Raw genomic sequence first — 21122 nt, 5'->3', positions numbered from 1 at the left:
GGTTGGATTTTGACTGGGGCTGCATGGTCTAAATAGCTTTTTTCACATATTTGGGCTTCTGCTGGAATGGATGAGGCCTTTACACAGTCAACAAGAGGCTAGTCTGGGCTTTATTACAATGTGGTTGGAAGATCTCTAAGAGACAAGCAAGCCTTGATGAGCAAGCTTATTTCTCACCTCCATTTGTGTTACGCTTGCTACTGTCCTATTGGACACATTAGTCAGTCACTATGGAGAATACTATCCAAAGATGTGAATATAGAGATGCAAGAATAAATTTATGCAATAACCACAAAAGTATTTGTTTCCTTATAATTGTCAGATCAACACCATAAATATCCTTGCACATATTTGTTCTCACAAAGAAAAGTTCTATTGAATCAATTCTTAAAATTCATGGCTCAGAGAAGGAAAAGTTTAAACTGGGTAATAACAGACTGTACTACAAAAACATTTTACTAATTTATATAGAAACACAATCCTATACCTAGAAATAATGTAATGCTTAAGAACTTCGAATTATGACAAGTATGATAATATCTCAATTCATTTAAAGCAGTATGTAATGGACAACATTATTACCTACCATGCAGAAAAAGAAGACTTAAAGAGGCTTAGCATAACAGAATGCCTTTGTTCCATGGCCTTATAATCTAAATATAATTTGTCGTTCAATCTTTACAAACCTTAATAAGGGTTAAAACATTTATATTTCACGTTTACTTTGCATTTGTTTGAATATTAGTAAAACAGATATTTTTAAAATTGTTTAGGATCATTTACATTAAAAAAAAGTGTCCTGTTTATTTCCTTCATCTATTTATAGAAAATTTTAGAGAGCTTTTAAGTTGATCATCTTTTCCTTATTTTTATTTTTATTTTTTTGAGACAAGAGTCTCGCTCTGTCTCTCAGGCTGGAGTGCAGTGGCGTGGTCTTGGCTCACTGCAACTTCTGCCTCCTGGGTTCAAGCGATTCTCGTGCCTCAGCCTTCCGAATAAATGGGACTACAGGCCTGAGACACCATGCCCAGCTAATTTTTTTTGTATTTTAGTAGATATGGGGTTTCGCCATGTTGGCCAGGCTGATCTCAAACTCCTGAGCTCAGGCAATCCTCCCACTTTGGCCTCCCAAAGTGTTAGGATTACAAGCATGAGCCACCGCGCCCATCTTTTTTCTTATTTCTTTTCAGATCTCTTTATAGGCCGGGTGAAGGGTGAAGTGGCTCATACCTGTAATCCCAGCACTTTTGGAGGATGAAGTGGGAGGACTGCTTGAGGCCAGTTCAAGACCAGCTGGGCAGCATAGTGAGACCCCCGTCTTTACAGAAAATTTAAAAATTAGCCAGGTGTGGTGGCGCCCACCTGTAGTCCCAGCTGCTCAGGAGCCCAGGAGTTCCAAGTTACAGTGAGCTGCGATCTCCCCAGGCACTCCAGACTGGGTAACAGAGTGGACCTTGCCTCAAAAAAGAGACAAAAAAAAAAGAAAGAAAAAATCTCATATACGACGGTGAGAATAGGAAATGGAACACGAACTTGACTCTGAAAAATAGTTTGACAATTTCTCTGTATATTTATATACTGATACCTATATCACACACACAGATTCACACAGGCATTTCCTTTCTCTTATTCTTCTAATATAGGAAGTTTGGTTGGATTTATATTTACAGTTCAGCATTGCCATGACTTTGCACATACTATTCGCAGTGGCACATGTAGTATAACGTGATCTCTTTCTTAACCTTTCTTTCTTTTTTTTTCGAGACGGAGTTTAGCTCCTGTTGCCCAGGCTGGAATGCAATGATGCCATCTTGGCCCACAGCAACCTCCGCCTCCCGGGTTCAAGCGATTCTCCTGCCTCAGCCTCCCGAGTAGCTGGGATTACAGGCATGCGCCACCGTGCCTGGCTAATTTTATATTTTTAGTAGAGACAGGGTTTCTCCATGTTGGTCAGGCTGGTCTCGAACTCCCGCCCTCAGGTGATCCGCCCACCTCGGACTCCGAAAGTGCTGGGATTAAAGACGTGAGCCACCGCGCCCGGCCTCTTACCCAACCTTTTTTTCTCACTGAAGTGGTCCTGTTCCCTTAATTTCTGGCCACTTCTCCTGAGTCCAGCCCTCATATTTGGCTCCACCTGGGTCCCAGGCTCTCCCCTCCGCCTTGGGAACTATACTTTCTGGCTTTTACTGGCTTTTCCCCATGCCTTTCACCCAACAAAATTTTGGCACGTTCCAACCGTTTTCATTACCTAGTCTGACTGCTACCCGTGTTCCGTCAGCGTAGCTAACAGCCCTCTTCTGCGTCCAAAAGGCGCTTCAAGCTATTTTCTGCTAGAAATCTGGCTTTGGCCGAGGTGTCCCCTCGGCCGGTTCTCCTTTTCCCTCACAAGGAACTGTTTCCTAACCTTTGTACAAAGTGTAAAGGTCGCGGCCATCTTAGACTTCTATTCAGCGCTGAAAGGGATTTACCTCCACGCCATTTTTGTCTTGTGTAAACTAGAGTCTTTGTATGTGGACCCGTATTTATGAAGGGTTGAGGTGCCAGGAAATAGGACAGTTTCAGTGCTCTTTCATCTTTCCAGCCATCCCCGGTCACCCCCGGTCACCAGCGCCAAAACGGGCCTTTTGCCTTGTATACGTCAGATACTCAAAGATGGCGGCCCCCATGGAGCCACGGCGACGAGGGCGCGGCCATCTTGCATCTGCGCAGACGCTGGGAACGCCTCCGACCCTGGGTAGTCGCCGTAAGGCACTGAGGAGGCCGAGAGATGAGGCCAGAGCAGACCAAGTTCTGGGAAGTAAGTTCTGTCACTGGGCGGTCGCTGTGGTGACGGGGGAGGAAATTCTGTCCGTGGCTGGGCGTGTTCGTGGACAGTGGTGATGGACTGGTATCTGTCGGCGCCAGCGTTTGGCGACGCCAGTGGAATTCTTTCAGGAGCTTAGCGTGGGTCCAATTCCTATCGCAGGGGAACTATAAGGGGTCTGTGATAGGGTGTGTGTGTGTGTGATCGGTGTACCTCTGGGACCAGTCACAGGGTCCTCGTGTAGTTTGTGGTTAAAGATCTCTAGAGATCAGCTACTGAGTGCCCAAGTCACATTCTGGTGTCTTTGCTGTTGTCCTTTGGCGGGGCTCAGTGGTTGCGAACTGGAGGGTTTGTTTGGTCAGCGAATCGGTTTATGGTTCAGGTTTTGTTTGGTACTAAATGATTGAGGAACTGTCTTGGGGGTTAAGGTACGGAGGTTTCTGATCCAGGTTTTGGAATTAATCCGGGTGGCGGTGGTGGTAGCGCCACAGATTCCGATGTCGGCTGCAGCTCTGGTGGCTTGGGAACCATGGCAGGTGGTGGGTTAGCCCCAGCCCTGGCTGCTGGAACAGAATTGATGCTCATTAGCATTCCCCTTCTGCCCAAGACCCTTCTCCACGACTGGTTTTTAAATCCCCTTTGGCACCTTCCATCACCCCTTGGTCTTGAATCCTCAGAAATGGAAGTTTTTGGCGAGATCAATCATCTAGCATACCTAAAAGTAGTATGTTTTATATTTAAGATGCGGTTTCTACCCTTTGTCCTGCAAGTTTCCAGCGTATCCTCTTGGATATTTCTTTTCAGGTTCTTTCTGACGCAAGTAAGATAACATCTCTGCCATGGTAAGCTCGGTTACTCAAAGATAACCTTTGTCAAATTTTCAGAATATTTCCATTTTAGACGTGTATGTTATGTACTTAATATTCATAATTCAGATAAATTACGTAAATGGTACTATTATCTTTTTCGCTTTATATTATGTAATAAACATTTAGAAGTTGTTTTTACTGTTCGAGCTGGTGGTACTATAAGTGCATTCACATTAAGTTTATGCATCCGTTTGGATAGAAGTGAAATGTATTAAAATGTTTAGGTATCATTTTTAGGAACATTTTATGATTATCCATTTATCCATGAATTTTGTTTTTCCTGCCTTTAATCTTCAATCTAGACTATTACTTTTATTGCAGTGTATTGCTTTCTGACTCCCCTTTCCTTATAATCTATAACAAAAGATAAATTAATTTTAAATATTTATTTTATATTTGGTCATCTTAATTCTTAGTATTACAATATTTTTCTCTCTGCCTAACATATTTTTTTGTGAAAATTTTTGAACCTATGGAAATATTGAAAGAAGTTTAATGTTAATGCCAATATACCTACCACCTAGCTTTTACCATTAACATTGTATTAGATCAGCTCTGCTGGTTTTCTAAGTATTCATCCATTCCTCTGTTTGTGAATCATTCCTTATTTGTTACTGATTTTGGTATATTTCAAAGTAAGTTACAGACATAAGTACCATTCCTCTAAATAATTCTGTATATGATTAACTAGAATTCTACTAATAGCCTGTTAATTGCTTTATTTATTTACTTAATAGGGAAGCATCTGATTTACAGATAATTTTGGTTAGGTATAAAGTGCAGTAAAAGTGGATTTTGAAGGGAAACAAACCTGGATTTTCAGCCCTGATTCTGCTTCTTTCTCATTGTGTGATTGGCATAACTTGTGTCTCTTTACTTGTTGGCCAAAAGAGGAGTTAAACATCTTTTCCTCACCATTATCTCTGAGGATTATTTATGGTTTTGTCTTTTGTAAAATTTGTATTTATATTCATTTTTTTCTCTCCCTTCCTCCCGCCTGGTTTCTTTTTTCTATTAATGAAAACATTTAAAGCCGTAAACTTATATTACTGAACTACCATCAGCAATTTTATTTTAAATGTAGAATGCTAATATTTTTCTGATGTAAACCTGTGTTTTCCCTATGAAAAATCAAGTGAAGAAAGTAAAAATGACCTGTCAGATAGCACACTGTTGCCAATATTACCTTTTTAGAAAGTTTTAGGAATGGGGTTTTGGGTTACCAGGGATACCTTTATTGGCAATTTTCAATAGAATGTTGAATTATTCCCAAGAAATGTTCTGCTCTTAATACTGACTCTTGATCTGTATATGCTGTAGGAGGATATAGGATTTTTCTATTTAAATTTTGTATCCAGCCACCTGACTGAAGGAATACAGACATATCAGGCAAATACTGATAATCTGCCCCTTATATTCAAAAGTCATCTTTGATTATTTTTTTATACTGCCTTCTACTGAGTGACATTCTAGACCCAAATTCTCAACTCAGCCATTGTAATGTGATAATAGCCTGAGACGAGATGTCATGGAATGCATGTAGCTGTGTTCCTATAAGACTTTATTTACAAAACAGGTGGTCCAGGTCCTGGATACTATGTTACTGACTGTTGATTTAGGTGACCATATGGCTTTTCTGCACTAATTCACAGTTGGGCAACTAGAGCCGTTGGACTAAATCTCCCAGCACCTGTTTCTGTTAATAAAGTTTTGTTGGGACCTGGCCACAATCATTTGTCTATTTTTTTGTATACGGGCATTTTTGAGCTACAACAGTAGAGTTGAGTAGCTGCCACGGAAACCATAGACCTCTGTTTTAACATGGAAATAATTTTTTAAAAATTAGTTTTATTGCTGACACTATTGATTACGAACAACATATAAACTTATTTGTTAATGTTATGATAATTAGTATTTTATACTCTTCTACTATACAGATATCTTAAAATACTTTTTCATTTGCCATCCTCCTACTTTATATGTTCTTTTTTTTTTTGGATTTTTTTTTTTTTTGAGGCAGAATCTCACTCTGTCGCCCAGGCTGAAGTGCAATGGCACAATCTCGGCTCACTGCACCCTCCGCCTCCCGGGTTCAAGCAATTCTCCTGCCTCAGCCTCCTGAGTAGCTAGGATTATAGGTACGCGCTACCATGCCCAGCTAATTTTTGTATTTTTAGTAGAGATGGGGTTTCACCATGTTGGTCAGGCTGATCTCGAACTCCTGACCTCGTGATCCGCCCGCCTCAGCCTCCCAAAGTGTTGGGATTACAGGCATGAGCCACCGCACCCGGCCTATTTGTTCTTATGGAATATTTTAACACTATATATATTAAAACTTCCTGATATATTATTATCAGTATTATTTTTCCAGTCAATACTGATTTAGGCTTTATTAATTACTTACCATTTTGTTCCTCTTCAGACCTTCCTCCTCTGCTTACACTGGAGTCATCTTTCTTTTGCTTGAAGAATATCCGTTAGGATTTGCTGTAATATGTAATTCCTCAAGGATATTTTTGCTGAGTATCCTTTATACATTTATACTTAGAATACTTTGCACGTATCAAGATGTGGATGGCGGCCGGGTGCAGTGGCTCATGCCTGTAGTCCCAGCACTTTGGGAGGCTGAGATGGGTGGATCACTTGAGGTCAGGAGTTCAAGACCAGCCTGGCCAACATGGTGAAACCCCATTTCTACTGAAAGTACAAAAATTAGCCGCGCATGGGGCGTGCACCTGTAATCCTAGCTTCTCAGGCGGCTGAAGCAGGAGAATCGCTTGAACCCAGGAGATGGAGGTTGCAGTGAACAGAGATCACGCCATTGGAGTCTTACTCATTCCAGCCTGGGCAACAGAGTGAGTGAGACTCAGTCTCAAAAAAAAAAAGAAAAAAAGTTAAAGATGTGGATGGTAATGAATAATTTAAATAAGATAGTGCTTATTATTTGCTTAGGACAGTTTTCTCAGATTACAGTATCCTAGAATGTAAAAAGGCCTCTGAAAAGGTAGATGGGTACACATGGTTTTAAAGAAAAAATGTGTGTATCTTAACTATGTGACCTCTTTCCTAAAACTGATCTGCTTGAGGATTGCCCTGCTGCTGGGCATCACGTTGTGACGATTCTTTTTCCTGCATTCTCTTTCACTTACTAGCAGTAGTCATACCATGTCAACTTTATATAGAAGGGTGCTGTACCTCCCATATATTCAGAAAGTTATATTTTACTAGCCCAGATATAAAAGCTTCTGGAGCACTAAATAAAAGAACAGATAGATATTTGGGGGCCTTGATTTAAGGTGAGCATATAGGAACAGTGACAACATCTGGGCCTAAAAAGAATGTACCACTCAGAGTAATTTGCGCTTCAGCCCACAGGTGCTGAGAATGAGAGAAATCAAGTGAAGGAAGGAGGCGGAGTTTCCAAGACTTGGGTGTCATCATTTCTGGGGACATCCTTGATTGGAGATTGAAGTTTTTGCACAGAAATTTAGAGCTGATTCAGAAGAGACAAATACAGAACGTCCAAGTTAGCAGTCATTTCCCAAATTTAGGAGACAAGGATGCAGGCCCAGGTGACTTTTGGTTTGTTTTATTCTTTCCTTTATTCTCCAATGTATTTTTAAAGTCCTGTAAAAATCAGGGTAATTAATCAGAAAAGTATAAATTGGAAATATCAGGACCTGGAGAAATCTGGGCAAAGAAGGATCAGGGATATATTATTCATAGGATTCATACTACATGATTCATGTTGGAATTTGTGGGACTGTGTGGGACCCCGTAGGTTACATTTGCTGTAAACTTGCCTCTAGTATCTCTGACAAGCTATACAAGGGAAACATGATAAGTTACATCAACTGTGAGAAAGCAGACCAGTTTCTTGAGGGATGTTAATGTTTCATGGCTTATAATTCTGAGGCTCACATACATCTTTGATAGTTCTTCACAAAGGTGTTATGGTAGGTGGTGTTCTTAACTGTAGCCTTCTCATAAATGCAAAAGTAGATTTCTTTTAGCTGTTTCTTCATTGTATTTAATGTTATTAACGCTGTCTAATAACATACACATATATATGAATTTGTCTGTGTGCATGCATGTGTCTGCATATATATTCTAAGGATTTTTTTTTCCCAAATTTGCTTAATCATGGCCTGGCACTGTGGCTCATGCCTGTAATCCCAGCACTTTGGAAGGCCAAGGCGGGTGGATCATCTGAGGTCAGGAGTGTGAGACCAGCCTGGCCAACATGGTGAAACCTCATCTCTACTAAAAATACAAAAATTAGCCAGGTCTGGTGGCATGCGCCTGTAACCCCAGCTACTAGGGAGGCTGAGGCAGGAGAATTGCTTGAACCCAGGAGGCAGAGGTTGCAGTGAACCGAGATTGTGCCACTGCACTCCAGCCTGGGCAACAGAGTGAGACTCCATCTCAAAAAAACAAAATAAGCAAACAAAAAAACAAATTTGCTTAATCATCTAATAATCTTTGTGCTTTATACATGTTTTATATAGTTTCTTTTATTTCATTCAGAATAAAATAATAACATGGTTAACTATATTAACCATAGTTATTTAGAATGCATTGTCTTGTGATACTAGCATCTGCCATGTCTTCATTGCAGAGTTTGATATTGGCCTGAAAGCTCATAGTGAATTTAAGAATCTGTATTATTCATCTACTTGTAACTGGCATATACTTATAACTAGTTTGGTATTGGGAAATAGATGCTATATATTATAGATCTTCTTTCATTAGCAAGAGGATTGGATAGCTGTGTATTACAGACATTTCTTTGACTTTTCAACATTGTTGAATGAATGGATGACCTCACAGTTACAGAATATTTTACTGGGATTCTTATTCTGTCAAAATGTACTAAGAAAAAACCCCACCAGCTTCCTATATGGTGAAAATGAGCAGAATGACTTCCTTGACATTCTTTTCCTATCACCAAAAGAATATCACTTCATTAAACAGAAGTGTGTTATTATAGGAATCCCTAACACTGGAGGATGTGGCTGTGGACTTCACCTGGGAGGAGTGGCAGTTCCTGAGCCCTGCTCAGAAGGACCTGTACCGGGACGTGATGTTGGAGAACTACAGCAACCTGGTGGCAGTGGGTGAGGACAGCTGCCCTGTGTCACTCAGATGGTGCCCAGTCAGTGGCCTTCCTTTCTCAGCTGCTTACCTGCAGTACTCTGAAGTGGTAGATTCTCACATCATTCTCTTGCCCCACACAAGAGAGTATAATCTACCTTCTTGTTACAGATTTGATACCTGTGTAGTTCTTTAAATGTAACACTCTCCTTTTTCAATATGCCAGCCCCGTTTGATTTGTCTAAATCTTCTGTCATTTCCCATGAACAGGGTTTCAAGCCAGCAAACAAGATGCACTCTCCAAATTGGAACGAGGAGAAGAAACTTGCACAACAGAAGATGAAATCTACTCTCGAATCTGTTTTGGTGAGTGAGAGGACCAGCCAGGTGGACAGCCACAGACCCCATGTTCTGCCCACACAGAGCAGACGTCAAAGCAGTGAGGGCATCTGAAGACACAGCAACAGCCCCTCCATGACTCCTTCTTCCCAGGGAAGAGCTCTTTTTTGTTGTAGTATGGAAAATATGCCCCACTTTCTTTTTTTTTTTTTTTTTTTGAGATGGAGTCTTGCTCTGTCACCAGGCTGGAGTGCAGTGGCGCGATCTTGGCTCACTGCAACCTCCGCCTCCTGGGTTCAAGGGATTCTCCTGCCTCAGCCTCCTGAGTAGCTGGGAGTATAGGCGCACACCACCACGCCCAGATAATTTTTGTATTTTTGGTAGAAACGGGGTTTCACCATATTGGCCAGGATGGTCTTGATCTCTTGACCTCGTGATCTGCCCACCTTGGCCTCCCAAAGTGCTGACATTACAGGCTTGAGCCACCACGCCCGGCCCCCACTTTTTCTTCCTTGAGATTTCATCTTTGTTTATTTTATACACATCTTATTTTTGTCTATATAATTATCTTCTTAGGATTTTCAAATCTGCCTTTTCTCGTCCACTGTCACAGTGTCTCTGCTTGTGTATTACCTCTCTTGCTATGAAATTCCACTTTCCAGGCCTCTCCAGAAAGAGAGACCTTTGAACTCATTACTTTTTTCTGACTACTGCATCTTCCTGCCCTAGTAGGAAAATAATAATTTTCCTTCATTATTCCCACTCTGGGAATCATTATTTTCCCTCATTTTCTCCACTCTGGATGCTGTGCCCATGATAACCTGGTCTCTAATTGGCATTTATGTGTTTCTTAAGTTCTCTTATTCCTCCTATACTGAATACTGAGTTTCTCCACACTTTTTTTTTTGGAAACAAGGTCTCATCTGTCACCCAGGCTCACTGCAGCCTCGACCTCCTCGGCTCAAGCGATCCTCCCACCTCAGCCTCTTAAGTGACTGGGACTACAGGCACACATCACCATGCTCAGCTGATTTTTGTATTTCTTATAGAGGTGGGGTTTTGTCATGTTGCCTAGGCTGGTCTTGAACTCCTTGGCTCAAGTGATCTGTTAGCCTTGGCCTCCCAAAGTGCTGGGATTACAGCATGAGCTTCCATGCCCAGCCCATCCTTCTTCCGTTTTCTTTACTGTTCTCATAACTTTTAAAAGTTTTTTTCATTCCCATGAGTTAACTCTTCATTGTCTGGAAGAGACTACCAAATTAACTTCTGCCTTAATATTATGTAATGTTTACTTTATTTCCATGTATTTTACTTGTCTTCATGACAACTAGCCTGTAACTTCCCATTTTGTGTACAAGGAACAAGAATCATCTTCCCTCTAAGAATAATGCTTTTGGCTATCCTTATTTAATTTTATTTTTTAAATTTTATTTTATGTTTAATGTTTTTATTTTAGATTCAGGAGGTGCATCAGGAGATGCATATGCAGGTTTGTCTCATGGATATATTGCCTGATGCCAAGGATTCAATAGAAGCTCAATCCTGTCACCCAAGTAGTGAACATAGTACCAAATAGGTGGTTTTTCAACCCTTGCCTTCCTCCCTTCTTCCTCTTGGAGTCCCCAGTGCCTATTATTCCCATCTTTATGTCCCTGTGTTCCCAATGTTTAGCTCTTGCTACAAGTGAGAATACACAGTATTTGGTTTTCTGTTTCTGAGTTATTTCACTTAGGGTAATGGCATCCGGCTGCATCCATGTTGCTGCAGACGACATGCTTTAGTTCTTTTTTATGGCTTTGTAGTATTCCATGGTGTATATATACCATCGTTATCCAGTTCACCATTCATGGGCACCTAGGTTGATTCCATGTCTTTGCTGTTGTGAATCGTGCTGCAGGCTGTCCTATTTAAATTCAGGGTCTCCTTCATTACTGCACCTCTTAAATTCTGGCATTACCTTAAATGTTTTCTACATGCTGAGCTCTCTTAAAGTTCTCTACTTTAAGATAATGTTTTGATTAATTAGAAAAGATCTTTTAATATCTTATATTATTTCTAGCCCAAACCATCAGACGTTTATGTCTGCTGCAAATTCCTTCCTTCATAGTTTTGCTAATTCTGAACTTTCTTTAATTCATGTTAGATGTTTTGACTGCATTCATTTCTGTATAGCTTTTGTTTTTTTCATTATATTTGTAAACTGTTATTGAGATACAATGCACATATCACATGATTTCACCCATTTAAGGTGTACAAGCCAGTGGTTTTTAATCTATTCACCTAGTTGTGTAACCATACCACAATCAGTTTTGGAACATATACTAAGTATAAATGTATATTCTCAAATAGTCTTGATGATTATGGTTTTATAGTAAGTTTTGAAATTGGGAAGTGTGAGTCCTCCATCTTTGTTCTTTGCTTTGAAGATTGTTTTGACTATTCTGAGTCCTTTGAATTTCCATTTGAAGTTTAGAATCAGTTGTAAATTTCTACAAAAAGGGTGGCTAGGATTTTGGTAGGTACTGCACTGAGTCTGTGTAACAATTTGGGGGAGTATTCCCATTTTCATCATATTAAGTATTCTGATCCATGAACATTGGACAGTTTTATATCCTGTTAGGTCTTTGACTTCTTTTGACAATGCATTATTGCTTTCAGAATATAAATTTGGTACTTCCTTTGCTAAGTATATTCCTAAGTATAGTTTTCTTTTTGTTTCTGCAGTTAATGGAATTGTTTTCTTGATTACATTTTCAGATTATTCATTGCTAGAATACAGAAATAACATTAATTACTTTTCTATCATATTTTGATGACACCTAGTCCCAGTTAATCATGTTTCTTGTCATATGATTCCCTCCTTTAAAACTTGTGTTTTGGGCTGGGCGCGGTGGCTCATGCCTGTAATCCCAGCACTTTGGGAGGCCAAGGCAGGTGGATCGCTTGAGTTCAGGAGTTCGAGACCAGCCTGGCCAACATGGTGAAACCCCATTTCTACTAAAAATACAAAAATTAGCCGGGTGTGGTGGTATGTGCCTATAATCCCAGCTACTCAGGAGGCTGAGGTGGGAGAATCACTTGAACCCTGGAGGCAGACATTGCAATGAGCCAAGTTCATGCCACTGCACTCCAGGCTGGGTGACAAACCCCCCCCCGCCCCACACACACACCCAAAACTTGTGTTTTGATAGCCTACTATATTCCAACGCTATCAGCAGTACAAATAAGAAAGAAAAAACTTACCATGTCTTTATTCTTCACATTGCTTTTGTTCTCTTAGAAGTAACCATATAACCAATAATAAGCAGATATATAAATAACATATCTTGGAGTAAAAATTGCTATAAGGAAAGTTAAAGCAGCTAGTGGAACAGTAAGTGTTAGGAGTTGGTGCTGTGCTTGTAGGGCAGGAACAGCTCTTTGTTAAGGTGCCTTTGAGCAGATAGATGATAAACATGTGTAGGCTCCCTGGATGAAGAGTGTTGCAGGTATGAGACAATGAGAAGTTGAAAAATGACCCTGGAGTGTGTTTGGGGAACTTCTAGGAAGCTTGGATGGATAGAGTAGAGTGAGCAAAAGCAAAACTGTCTGGAAATAAGAACAGTGGGGGCATAGTTGGAAGTTTTGATACAGAGGTCACATACTGCCTGTCAAGGGCATTCATGACCTTGATTTTATTCCAAATGAGTTGAGAACACAGTAGGGAGTTTTGAGTAGAGAAGTGACATGATACAACTAATTTATTTGATAGATTACTTTGCCTGCTATGTAGAAGGTAGATGTTAATGGGGAGGAGAGGGAACTGCTACACTCATGATTATAATTTGTGACAGTGAAATAATGCAAATTAAAATCATCAAAGGTAAAAAGTACAGAAAGAAGAATCCAGGAGAAACTAGGTGCAAGCTTTCAGTTCTCCTGTTCTAGTGGAGTTGCACAAAGTGCTGAATTTTCCCTGCAACAGTGTTTGACAACACATGTGAAGTTGTTGCCAACTAGGGAAGCTCATCTAAGCCCAGTGTCTGTAGCCCCCCAGAGTCAAAACAATACAAATGTGGCCCAAAACCTGAGACATGCAAAACCAGGTGTCCACCATAAATCACATTGCTAGCATAAACTATCTGATATGACCCAAGGCCTCAGGCATTAAAAGATACCCTTGGCAGGCAGAATATTCCAGGGGCTCAGAGGTTATCTTTTAGAAGGCAGTTAAGACGAGTCTTTCTTTGGAATGTGTAGGGATGGAATAGCCCAGGCCTGCTGAGTTAACACTTTGCTGCAAATCATTGTTCCCTCTTTCTGTAGCAACATGGGATAGTATGATCCAGTTAGGTCATTAGATAGAGTCTTAAGTATAGAACTTTTCATCTAAACTTGAGATTGTGCTTTGGGAAAATTAGTTTAATGGTGGTACATAGAATGAAGAAGAATAGCAAGTTTGGGGAATGTGATAATCACTCAGCATGTGACACTTTAAATCAAATGCTGAGGATCTCACATTCTTCTGTTTTTAAAATTTATGATTTTTTTTTTTTTATTTTTCTACGTGTTACCCAGGCTGGAGTGCAGTGGCACAATCATGGCTCACTGCAGCCTCAATCTCCTGGGCTCAAGTGATCCTCCCACTTTAGCCTAGCTGGGACTACATGCCACCACACCCAGCTAATTTCTGTATTTTTTATAGAGAATGGGATCAAGTGATCCTCCCACTTTAGCCTAGCTGGGACTACATGCCACCACACCCAGCTAATTTCTGTATTTTTTATAGAGAAAGGTCTCACTATGTTGCCCAGGCTGGTCTCAAATTTCTGGGCTCAAGTGATCCTCTTTGCCTCACCTTCCCAAAGTGCTGGAATTACAGACATGAGCCACCACACCAGGACACAATTACTTTTTAATTCCTAAATAAAAAATACATATATTTATCACGTAAAACATGTTGTTTTGAAATATGTGTACATTGTAGAATGGCTAAATTGAACAAATTAACATATATACTACCTCACATACTTACTTTTTTTGTGAGAACACTTCAAATCTATTTTAGCAATTTTCAAGAGGCTATTATTACATTCTTACCATTCTTAGATGTTTGTTTTGTACACCTGGGTCTCCACTTGTGCACCTAATCATAATAGTCAGTGTTTGGTTCATTTCAGTGGACTTAACAAATTCCCAAACTCTACACGTTGGATTGACAAGTTCCCTGGCCCTGTGCCTTCATTCTTTTTTTCTACATGTTTCCAACTAAAGTCTCATCCAGTACTCTTTCTTTGAATAATTTGTAAATGTTGGATGTCATCTACATTGCTGTTTCCAGATAAAGCCTTTTCGAGATTTATATATTCAACCAATTTCCTCATGTTTGTACTTGGATGTGTGGTAATCATCTTAAACTTTATGTGTTTCACAAGGCATGCTAAATTTTTCCCTTCATTCCAGATAGTAATATTCCTATTTTCATCATGAGGTTTTTTTCTTCCTATCCAATGGCTGAAGCCATATAGTTTTGTGGTTTTTTTTGAGACAGAGTCTCGCTGTGTCACCCAGGCTGGAGTGCAGTGGTGTGATTTCAGCTCACTGCAACCTCCACCTCCTGGGTTCAAGCGATTCTTGTGCCTCAGCCTCCCAAGTAGCCGGGACTACAGGCATGTGCCACCATGCCTAATTTTTGTATTTTTAGTAGAGACAGGGTTTCACTATGTTGGCCAGGCTGGTCTTGAACTCCTGGCCTTATGTGATCTACCCGCTTCGTCATCCCAAAGTGCTGGGACTATAGGTGTGAGCCCCTGTGTCCAGCCTGAAACCATATAATTTTTGGAATAATCTTTGAGTCCTCACTTCCTTTAACCCTCTTTCACTCCTCCTATTGAACCTATTAGTGAACCTTGTCATTTCTTTAACTATATCTTGATTTTCTCCACCTCTTATATCTCCATTGTTCCATTAACCACATTTCACAAAATGCAATTACCTTCTTTATTTTTTTGCTTCCTTGTGATTTCATTTTTTCCTAACTAAAATTAAACCTTTGTGAGAATTGGCTGAGTGCAGTGGCTCATGTCTGTAATCCCAGCACTTTGGGAGGCCAAGGGAGGTGGATCTTCTTGAACTTGTGAGTTCAAGACCAGCCTAGATAACACAGCAAAAACCCATCTCTACCAAAAATACAAAAAATTAGCTGGGTGTGGTGGCACATGCCTGTGGTCCCAGCTAATCAAGAGGCTGAGGTGGGAGGATCATTTGAGCCTGGGAGGGAGAAATTATAGTTGCAAGTAAGCTGAGATTATGCCACTGCACTCCAGCCTTGGTGACAGAGACCCTGTCTCAAAAAAAAAAAAAAAAAAAAAGAAGAAAGGTGTTTGTATATCCCAAACATGAGTATAGTGACTTACACATAGATGTCATTCAGCAAACATTTGTAGAATAAATTAATACAGCCTTTGTCATTTGGGATCAACCTGTGTGGTCTGATATTTCTCTAATTTCTATGGTCTGGTGTCCTGCCAAATTTTGGGGTTCCCTGCAAAAAGTGACCTGTTTATATTTGACTATCTGTGTATTGTATAAAGACCTATTTAGAAAGCTGCCAAATCTATATACATTGTGAATTATCTAGCCTTGTTTGTACAGTTGCTTTTACTTTTAGGTGTGTTTATATTATTGTGTTTTATTTGTAAGAAATGAAGGATATTTATACATGGAATTTCCTTTATGTGTAAGAGATAAAAGGAATCTTACACATCTCTCCCAATGTGTAAGAGATGAGGGATAGTTATACATGGAGTTTCCTTTATACTAAAATAGGGTTTTCAACCCCCTTTAGCTGTAATTTTCTACTACCTACCCAAATGCTATAAAACTGCCCTCCCCTTATCACCCTTTGCTGACTCCTTTTTCGGACTCAGTCTGCCTGCACCCAGGTGATTAAAAAGCTTTATTGCTTACAAAAAAATAAATAAATAAAATAGGGTTTTCACTAAAGAGTCACCTCACACCAAGGCAGTTTTAAAAAATAGTTTAAATAGTTTATTTCAAAACAAGATGATGGAGTGATTGACTGTTCTCTTCTTTCCTAGAAATCAGGAAAATTGATGATCCTCTGCAGCATCACTTGCAAAATCGAAGTATTCAGAAGAGTGTGAAACAGTGCCATGAACAGAATATGTTTGGAAATATTGTTAATCAGAACAAAGGTCATTTCCTGCTGAAGCAAGATCGTGATACCTTTGACTTACATGAAAAACCTTTAAACTCAAATTTAAGTTTTGAAAACCAGAAAAGGAGCTCTGGCCTAAAGAACTCTGCTGAGTTTAATGGAGATGGGAAATCCCTTTTTCATGCTAACCATAAACAATTTTATACTGAAATGAAGTTTCCTGCAATTGCAAAACCTATTAATAAGTCCCAGTTCATTAAGCAACAGAGAACTCATAACATAGAGAATGCGCATGTATGCAGTGAATGTGGGAAAGCCTTCCTCAAGTTGTCTCAGTTTATTGATCATCAGAGAGTTCACAATGGAGAAAAACCTCATGTATGCAGTATGTGTGGGAAAGCTTTTTCCAGAAAATCCAGGCTAATGGACCATCAGAGAACTCATACAGAACTGAAACATTATGAATGCACTGAATGTGACAAAACCTTCCTCAAGAAATCGCAGCTCAATATACATCAGAAAACTCATATGGGAGAGAAACCTTACACATGTAGCGAATGTGGGAAAGCCTTCATCAAGAAGTGTCGGCTCATTTATCATCAACGAACTCATACAGGAGAGAAACCCCATGGATGCAGTGTATGTGGGAAGGCCTTCTCTACAAAGTTCAGTCTCACTACACATCAGAAAACTCACACAGGAGAAAAACCTTATATATGTAGTGAATGTGGAAAAGGCTTCATTGAGAAGAGGCGTCTTATCGCACATCATCGAACTCATACTGGTGAGAAACCCTTTATATGCAATAAATGTGGGAAAGGCTTCACCTTGAAGAACAGTCTTATCACACATCAGCAAACTCATACAGAAGAGAAATTATATACATGCAGCGAATGTGGAAAAGGCTTTTCAATGAAGCACTGTCTCATGGTACATCAACGAACTCATACTGGAGAGAAACCTTATAAATGCAATGAGTGTGGAAAGGGCTTCGCCTTGAAAAGCCCACTTATCAGACATCAGCGAACACATACTGGAGAGAAACCCTATGTATGCACCGAATGTCGAAAAGGTTTCACCATGAAGAGTGACCTCATTGTACATCAGCGAACTCATACTGCAGAGAAGCCATATATATGCAATGATTGTGGAAAAGGCTTCACTGTGAAGAGCCGCCTCATTGTGCATCAGCGAACTCATACTGGAGAAAAACCCTATGTATGTGGTGAGTGTGGAAAAGGCTTTCCAGCAAAGATCCGGCTAATGGGACATCAACGAACTCATACAGGAGAGAAACCTTATATTTGCAATGAGTGTGGAAAAGGCTTCACTGAGAAGAGTCATCTCAATGTACATCGGCGCACTCATACAGGAGAGAAACCCTATGTATGCAGTGAATGTGGCAAAGGCTTAACTGGGAAAAGCATGCTCATTGCACATCAGCGAACTCATACTGGGGAGAAACCTTATATATGCAATGAATGTGGAAAGGGCTTCACCATGAAGAGTACTCTCAGTATACATCAGCAAACTCATACGGGAGAGAAGCCATACAAATGCAATGAATGTGATAAATCCTTCAGGAAGAAGACATGCCTCATACAACATCAGCGATTTCACACAGGAAAGACTTCCTTTGCATGTACTGAATGTGGAAAATTCTCTTTGCGCAAAAATGATCTTATTACACATCAGAGAATTCACACAGGAGAGAAACCGTACAAATGCAGTGACTGCGGGAAAGCCTTCACTACAAAATCAGGGCTCAATGTTCATCAAAGAAAACATACAGGAGAGAGGCCCTATGGATGTAGTGATTGTGGGAAAGCTTTTGCCCACTTGTCTATCCTTGTTAAACACAAGAGAATTCACAGGTAGTCATTTGGGAAAGCCTTTTGCCAGATGTAGGCCCTTAAGATACCTGCAAAGAAGAGTAATTTCATGAATGCAGACTATGTGGTTGTTTATTTAGTGATCAATTACTTCATGTTTTGTGTCAGAGAAAACATGTACAAAACATTTGAGAAAATATTTTAGGACATTATGTCTAAAAATTGCATACTGAGAAAAATCCTATGAATGTGGCAGACTATGAAAGCCTTTGGTGGGAAGATAAACCCCCTCAGAAGTGATCATAGATCATGAATAAACTACTAATTCGTGGAAATGTAATAATTATAGGAAAGTCTTTGCCCAAAAATAAAACCTCATTAGATTGAGAGAGTTCACACTGGAGAAATACTTTCCTCTGGCAGTGAATATGGCAGGGTTTTCAGTAAAATGTTTTGCCTCATCATGTGCTGTGAAATAATGCAGAAAAAAACTTATGAAAACATTCAATGTAGAAGACTTTTAGGAAAATATCAGAGAATTTAATGAAGGAAAGAAGCCTTGGCAAAATGATGGATGAGAGCTTTCTGTCACAATTCTAACCTTAACAGATAATATGCCTCATGTGCATTTGGGAACAGGATACCTTGAGCCATATTCCTAGTTGCCTTGTCACTAATTTTATACATTTTAAATTGTGACTTCCTCTAATCACGAACTAAAATTTAATATTGTATATAATACAGGAGTATTTTATGCCTGCCTCATTTTATATGATTAGCTCCTGCATTTCTTTGGTTCTAAGTTTGTGTTATTTCAGAATAACTGAAGTACTTCAGAATGAAACTGGATACAGTATATTCAATTCATAAGTGTAATTGACCATACTTGAATGTGTTTAAGTTTATAAGTGACATCAGTTGTTATGAAATTAATATAAATAAGATGTTTTTGTAAGTTTTTATTTTGAAATAAGTTTAGATTCACAAAATCTTACCAAAATATTCCAGAGTTCTTGAATGCCCTTAACCCAGCTTCTTCCAAAGATAACACCTTACATAAGCATAGTTCATTACCAAATACAGGAAAGTGAAATTGTTACAATACTGTTAACTACAGAATTTATTTGGAAATCACCAGTTTTAACATGCACGCATTTTTGTTTGGTTTTTATGTGCAGCTTTAAGAAATCTAATCACATATGTTGATTCATGTCACCACCTCCACAGTCAAGATTCAGAATGTTGCATCAATGCAAACTCCCTCATGCTACTTTTTTATAGTCACAGCCTCTCCTCAACCCTAATCCTTGGCAATCAGAAATCTTTTCATCTTTAGTTTTGTCATTAGTAGCATGTTATAAAAATGGAATCATACAGCATGTACGCTTTTGGTATTGGCTATTTCAACTAAAGCAAATTAACCTGAAATCCATCCAAGTTGTTCTGTGTATCATTGTTTTATTCTTATTGGTGACTAATAATCTGTGATACGAATATACCACTATTTGTTTATTCACCCACTGAAGGACATTAGGGTTGTTCCCAGTTTTTCTTACTGTTACAAATAAAAATCTTATGAACATTTGTACACACAGGCTTTGTGTGAGCACAATTTTTTATTTCTCTAGGATAATTACTGCAGAGTATGATTCATGGGTCACAAGGTAAGTATATGTTTACCTTTGTAAGATACTAACCAGAGTGGTATTTCATTGCTCACCAGCAATATATAGAGAGGTTCAGTTGCTCCGCATTCTTCCACTTGATGATGTCAGTATTTTTTTTGTTTTGTATTGTTTTGTTTTTGAGATGGAGTCTTGCTCTGTCGCCTAGGCTAGAGTGCAGTGGCACGATCTTGGCTTGCTGCAACCTCCACCTCCCGGGTTCAAGCAATTCTCCTGCTTCAGCCTCCTGAGTAGCTGGGATTACAGGCGCCTGCCACCACGCCTGGCTAATTTTTGTATTTTTAGTAGTGACGGGGTTTCATCATCTTGGCCAGGCTGGTCTCGAACTCCTGACCTCGTGATCTACCTGCCTCGGCCTCCTGAAGTGCTGGGATTACAGGCGTGAGCCACCACGCAGGACTGGAATGTTTTATTTTACCTATCCTATTGTGCATGTATTGGTATGAATACAAACATACCAATTGTATGTGGCCTTCCGTTTGCACTTCCCTAAAGGCTTTTTTTTTTTTTTTTTTTTAAGAGACAAAGTCTCACTATGTTGCTCAGGCTGGAGTGCAGTGGCTATTCACAGGCACCATTATAGCACACTACAGTCTCAAACTCCCGGTCTTGAGAAGTTTTTTGTCCCAGCCTCCAGAGTAGCTGGGACTGCAGGCATTTGCCACTGTGCACTGCTTTGAGAGTTGTTTATTAATGCTGGATAAGGATTTTATCCAGCTGGATAAAGGTTTTATATCACTTGCAAATATTTTTCCCTAGATGTGGTTCTTTCTTTTTTTTCTCAGAGAAAAAGATTTTAATTATGATGAAGTCCAACTTTTTTTTTTTGAGATGGAGTCTTGCTGTCTTGCCCAGGCTGGAGTGCAATGGCATGATCTCGGCTCACTGCAACCTCTGCCTCCCAGGTTCTAGTGATTCTTCTGCCTCAGCCTCCCAAGTAGCTGGGATTACAGGCACCTGCTCATGCCCCACTAATTTTTGTACTTTTGTAGAGATTGGGGTTTCACCATGTTGGCCAGGCTGGACTCAAACTCCTGACCTCAGGTGATCCGTCCATTATGGCCTCCCAAAGTGCTGGGATTACAGGTGTGAGCCATTGCACCCAGCCTTTTTTTTTTTTAATTTTTATGGATTGTGGGGTTTTGGCATTACATCCAAGTATTCCTTCCTTACTGTAATTGATAATTCTTTTTCTACTTCCTTTGACAAAATAATGTAGTTTTGCTTTTTTTTTTGAGATAGAGTCTCGCTCTCTCACCCAGGCTGGAGTTCAATGGCATGATCTCGGCTCACTGCAACTTCCGCCTCCTGGGTTCAGGCGATTCTCCCGCCTCAGCCTCC

At 39.8% G+C, this 21122-nt stretch overlaps 1 protein-coding gene across 7 annotated transcripts; it reads left to right on the top strand.

The window, feature by feature from the left end:
- Nucleotides 1–1554: 1554 nt before the first annotated feature.
- On the top strand, nt 1555–19690 carry ZNF615 (zinc finger protein 615). Of its 7 annotated transcripts, XM_054461946.2 has the most exons (7): nt 1555–2797; nt 3608–3645; nt 6221–6527; nt 7041–7244; nt 8663–8789; nt 9037–9132; nt 16185–19690. In XM_054461946.2, the coding sequence occupies exons 4-7, from the start codon at nt 7233–7235 to the stop codon at nt 18140–18142; spliced, it is 2193 nt and encodes a 730-aa protein (XP_054317921.1). In that variant the 5' UTR covers nt 1555–2797; nt 3608–3645; nt 6221–6527; nt 7041–7232; the 3' UTR covers nt 18143–19690. The 7 variants fall into 7 exon arrangements, with proteins under 7 accessions (XP_054317921.1, XP_054317920.1, XP_054317925.1 ...); XM_063657337.1 differs by lacking the exons at nt 1555–2797; nt 6221–6527 and adding an exon at nt 2853–2943; XM_063657338.1 differs by lacking the exons at nt 1555–2797; nt 6221–6527 and adding an exon at nt 2871–2943 and having other exon boundaries at nt 3546–3645.
- The last annotated feature ends 1432 nt before the right edge of the window (nt 19691–21122 follow it).

Source organism: Pongo pygmaeus, chromosome 20 (assembly GCF_028885625.2).
Source record: "Pongo pygmaeus isolate AG05252 chromosome 20, NHGRI_mPonPyg2-v2.0_pri, whole genome shotgun sequence".
Lineage (NCBI taxonomy): Eukaryota > Metazoa > Chordata > Mammalia > Primates > Hominidae > Pongo > Pongo pygmaeus.
This window is presented reverse-complemented; position numbering and strand designations above follow the sequence as displayed.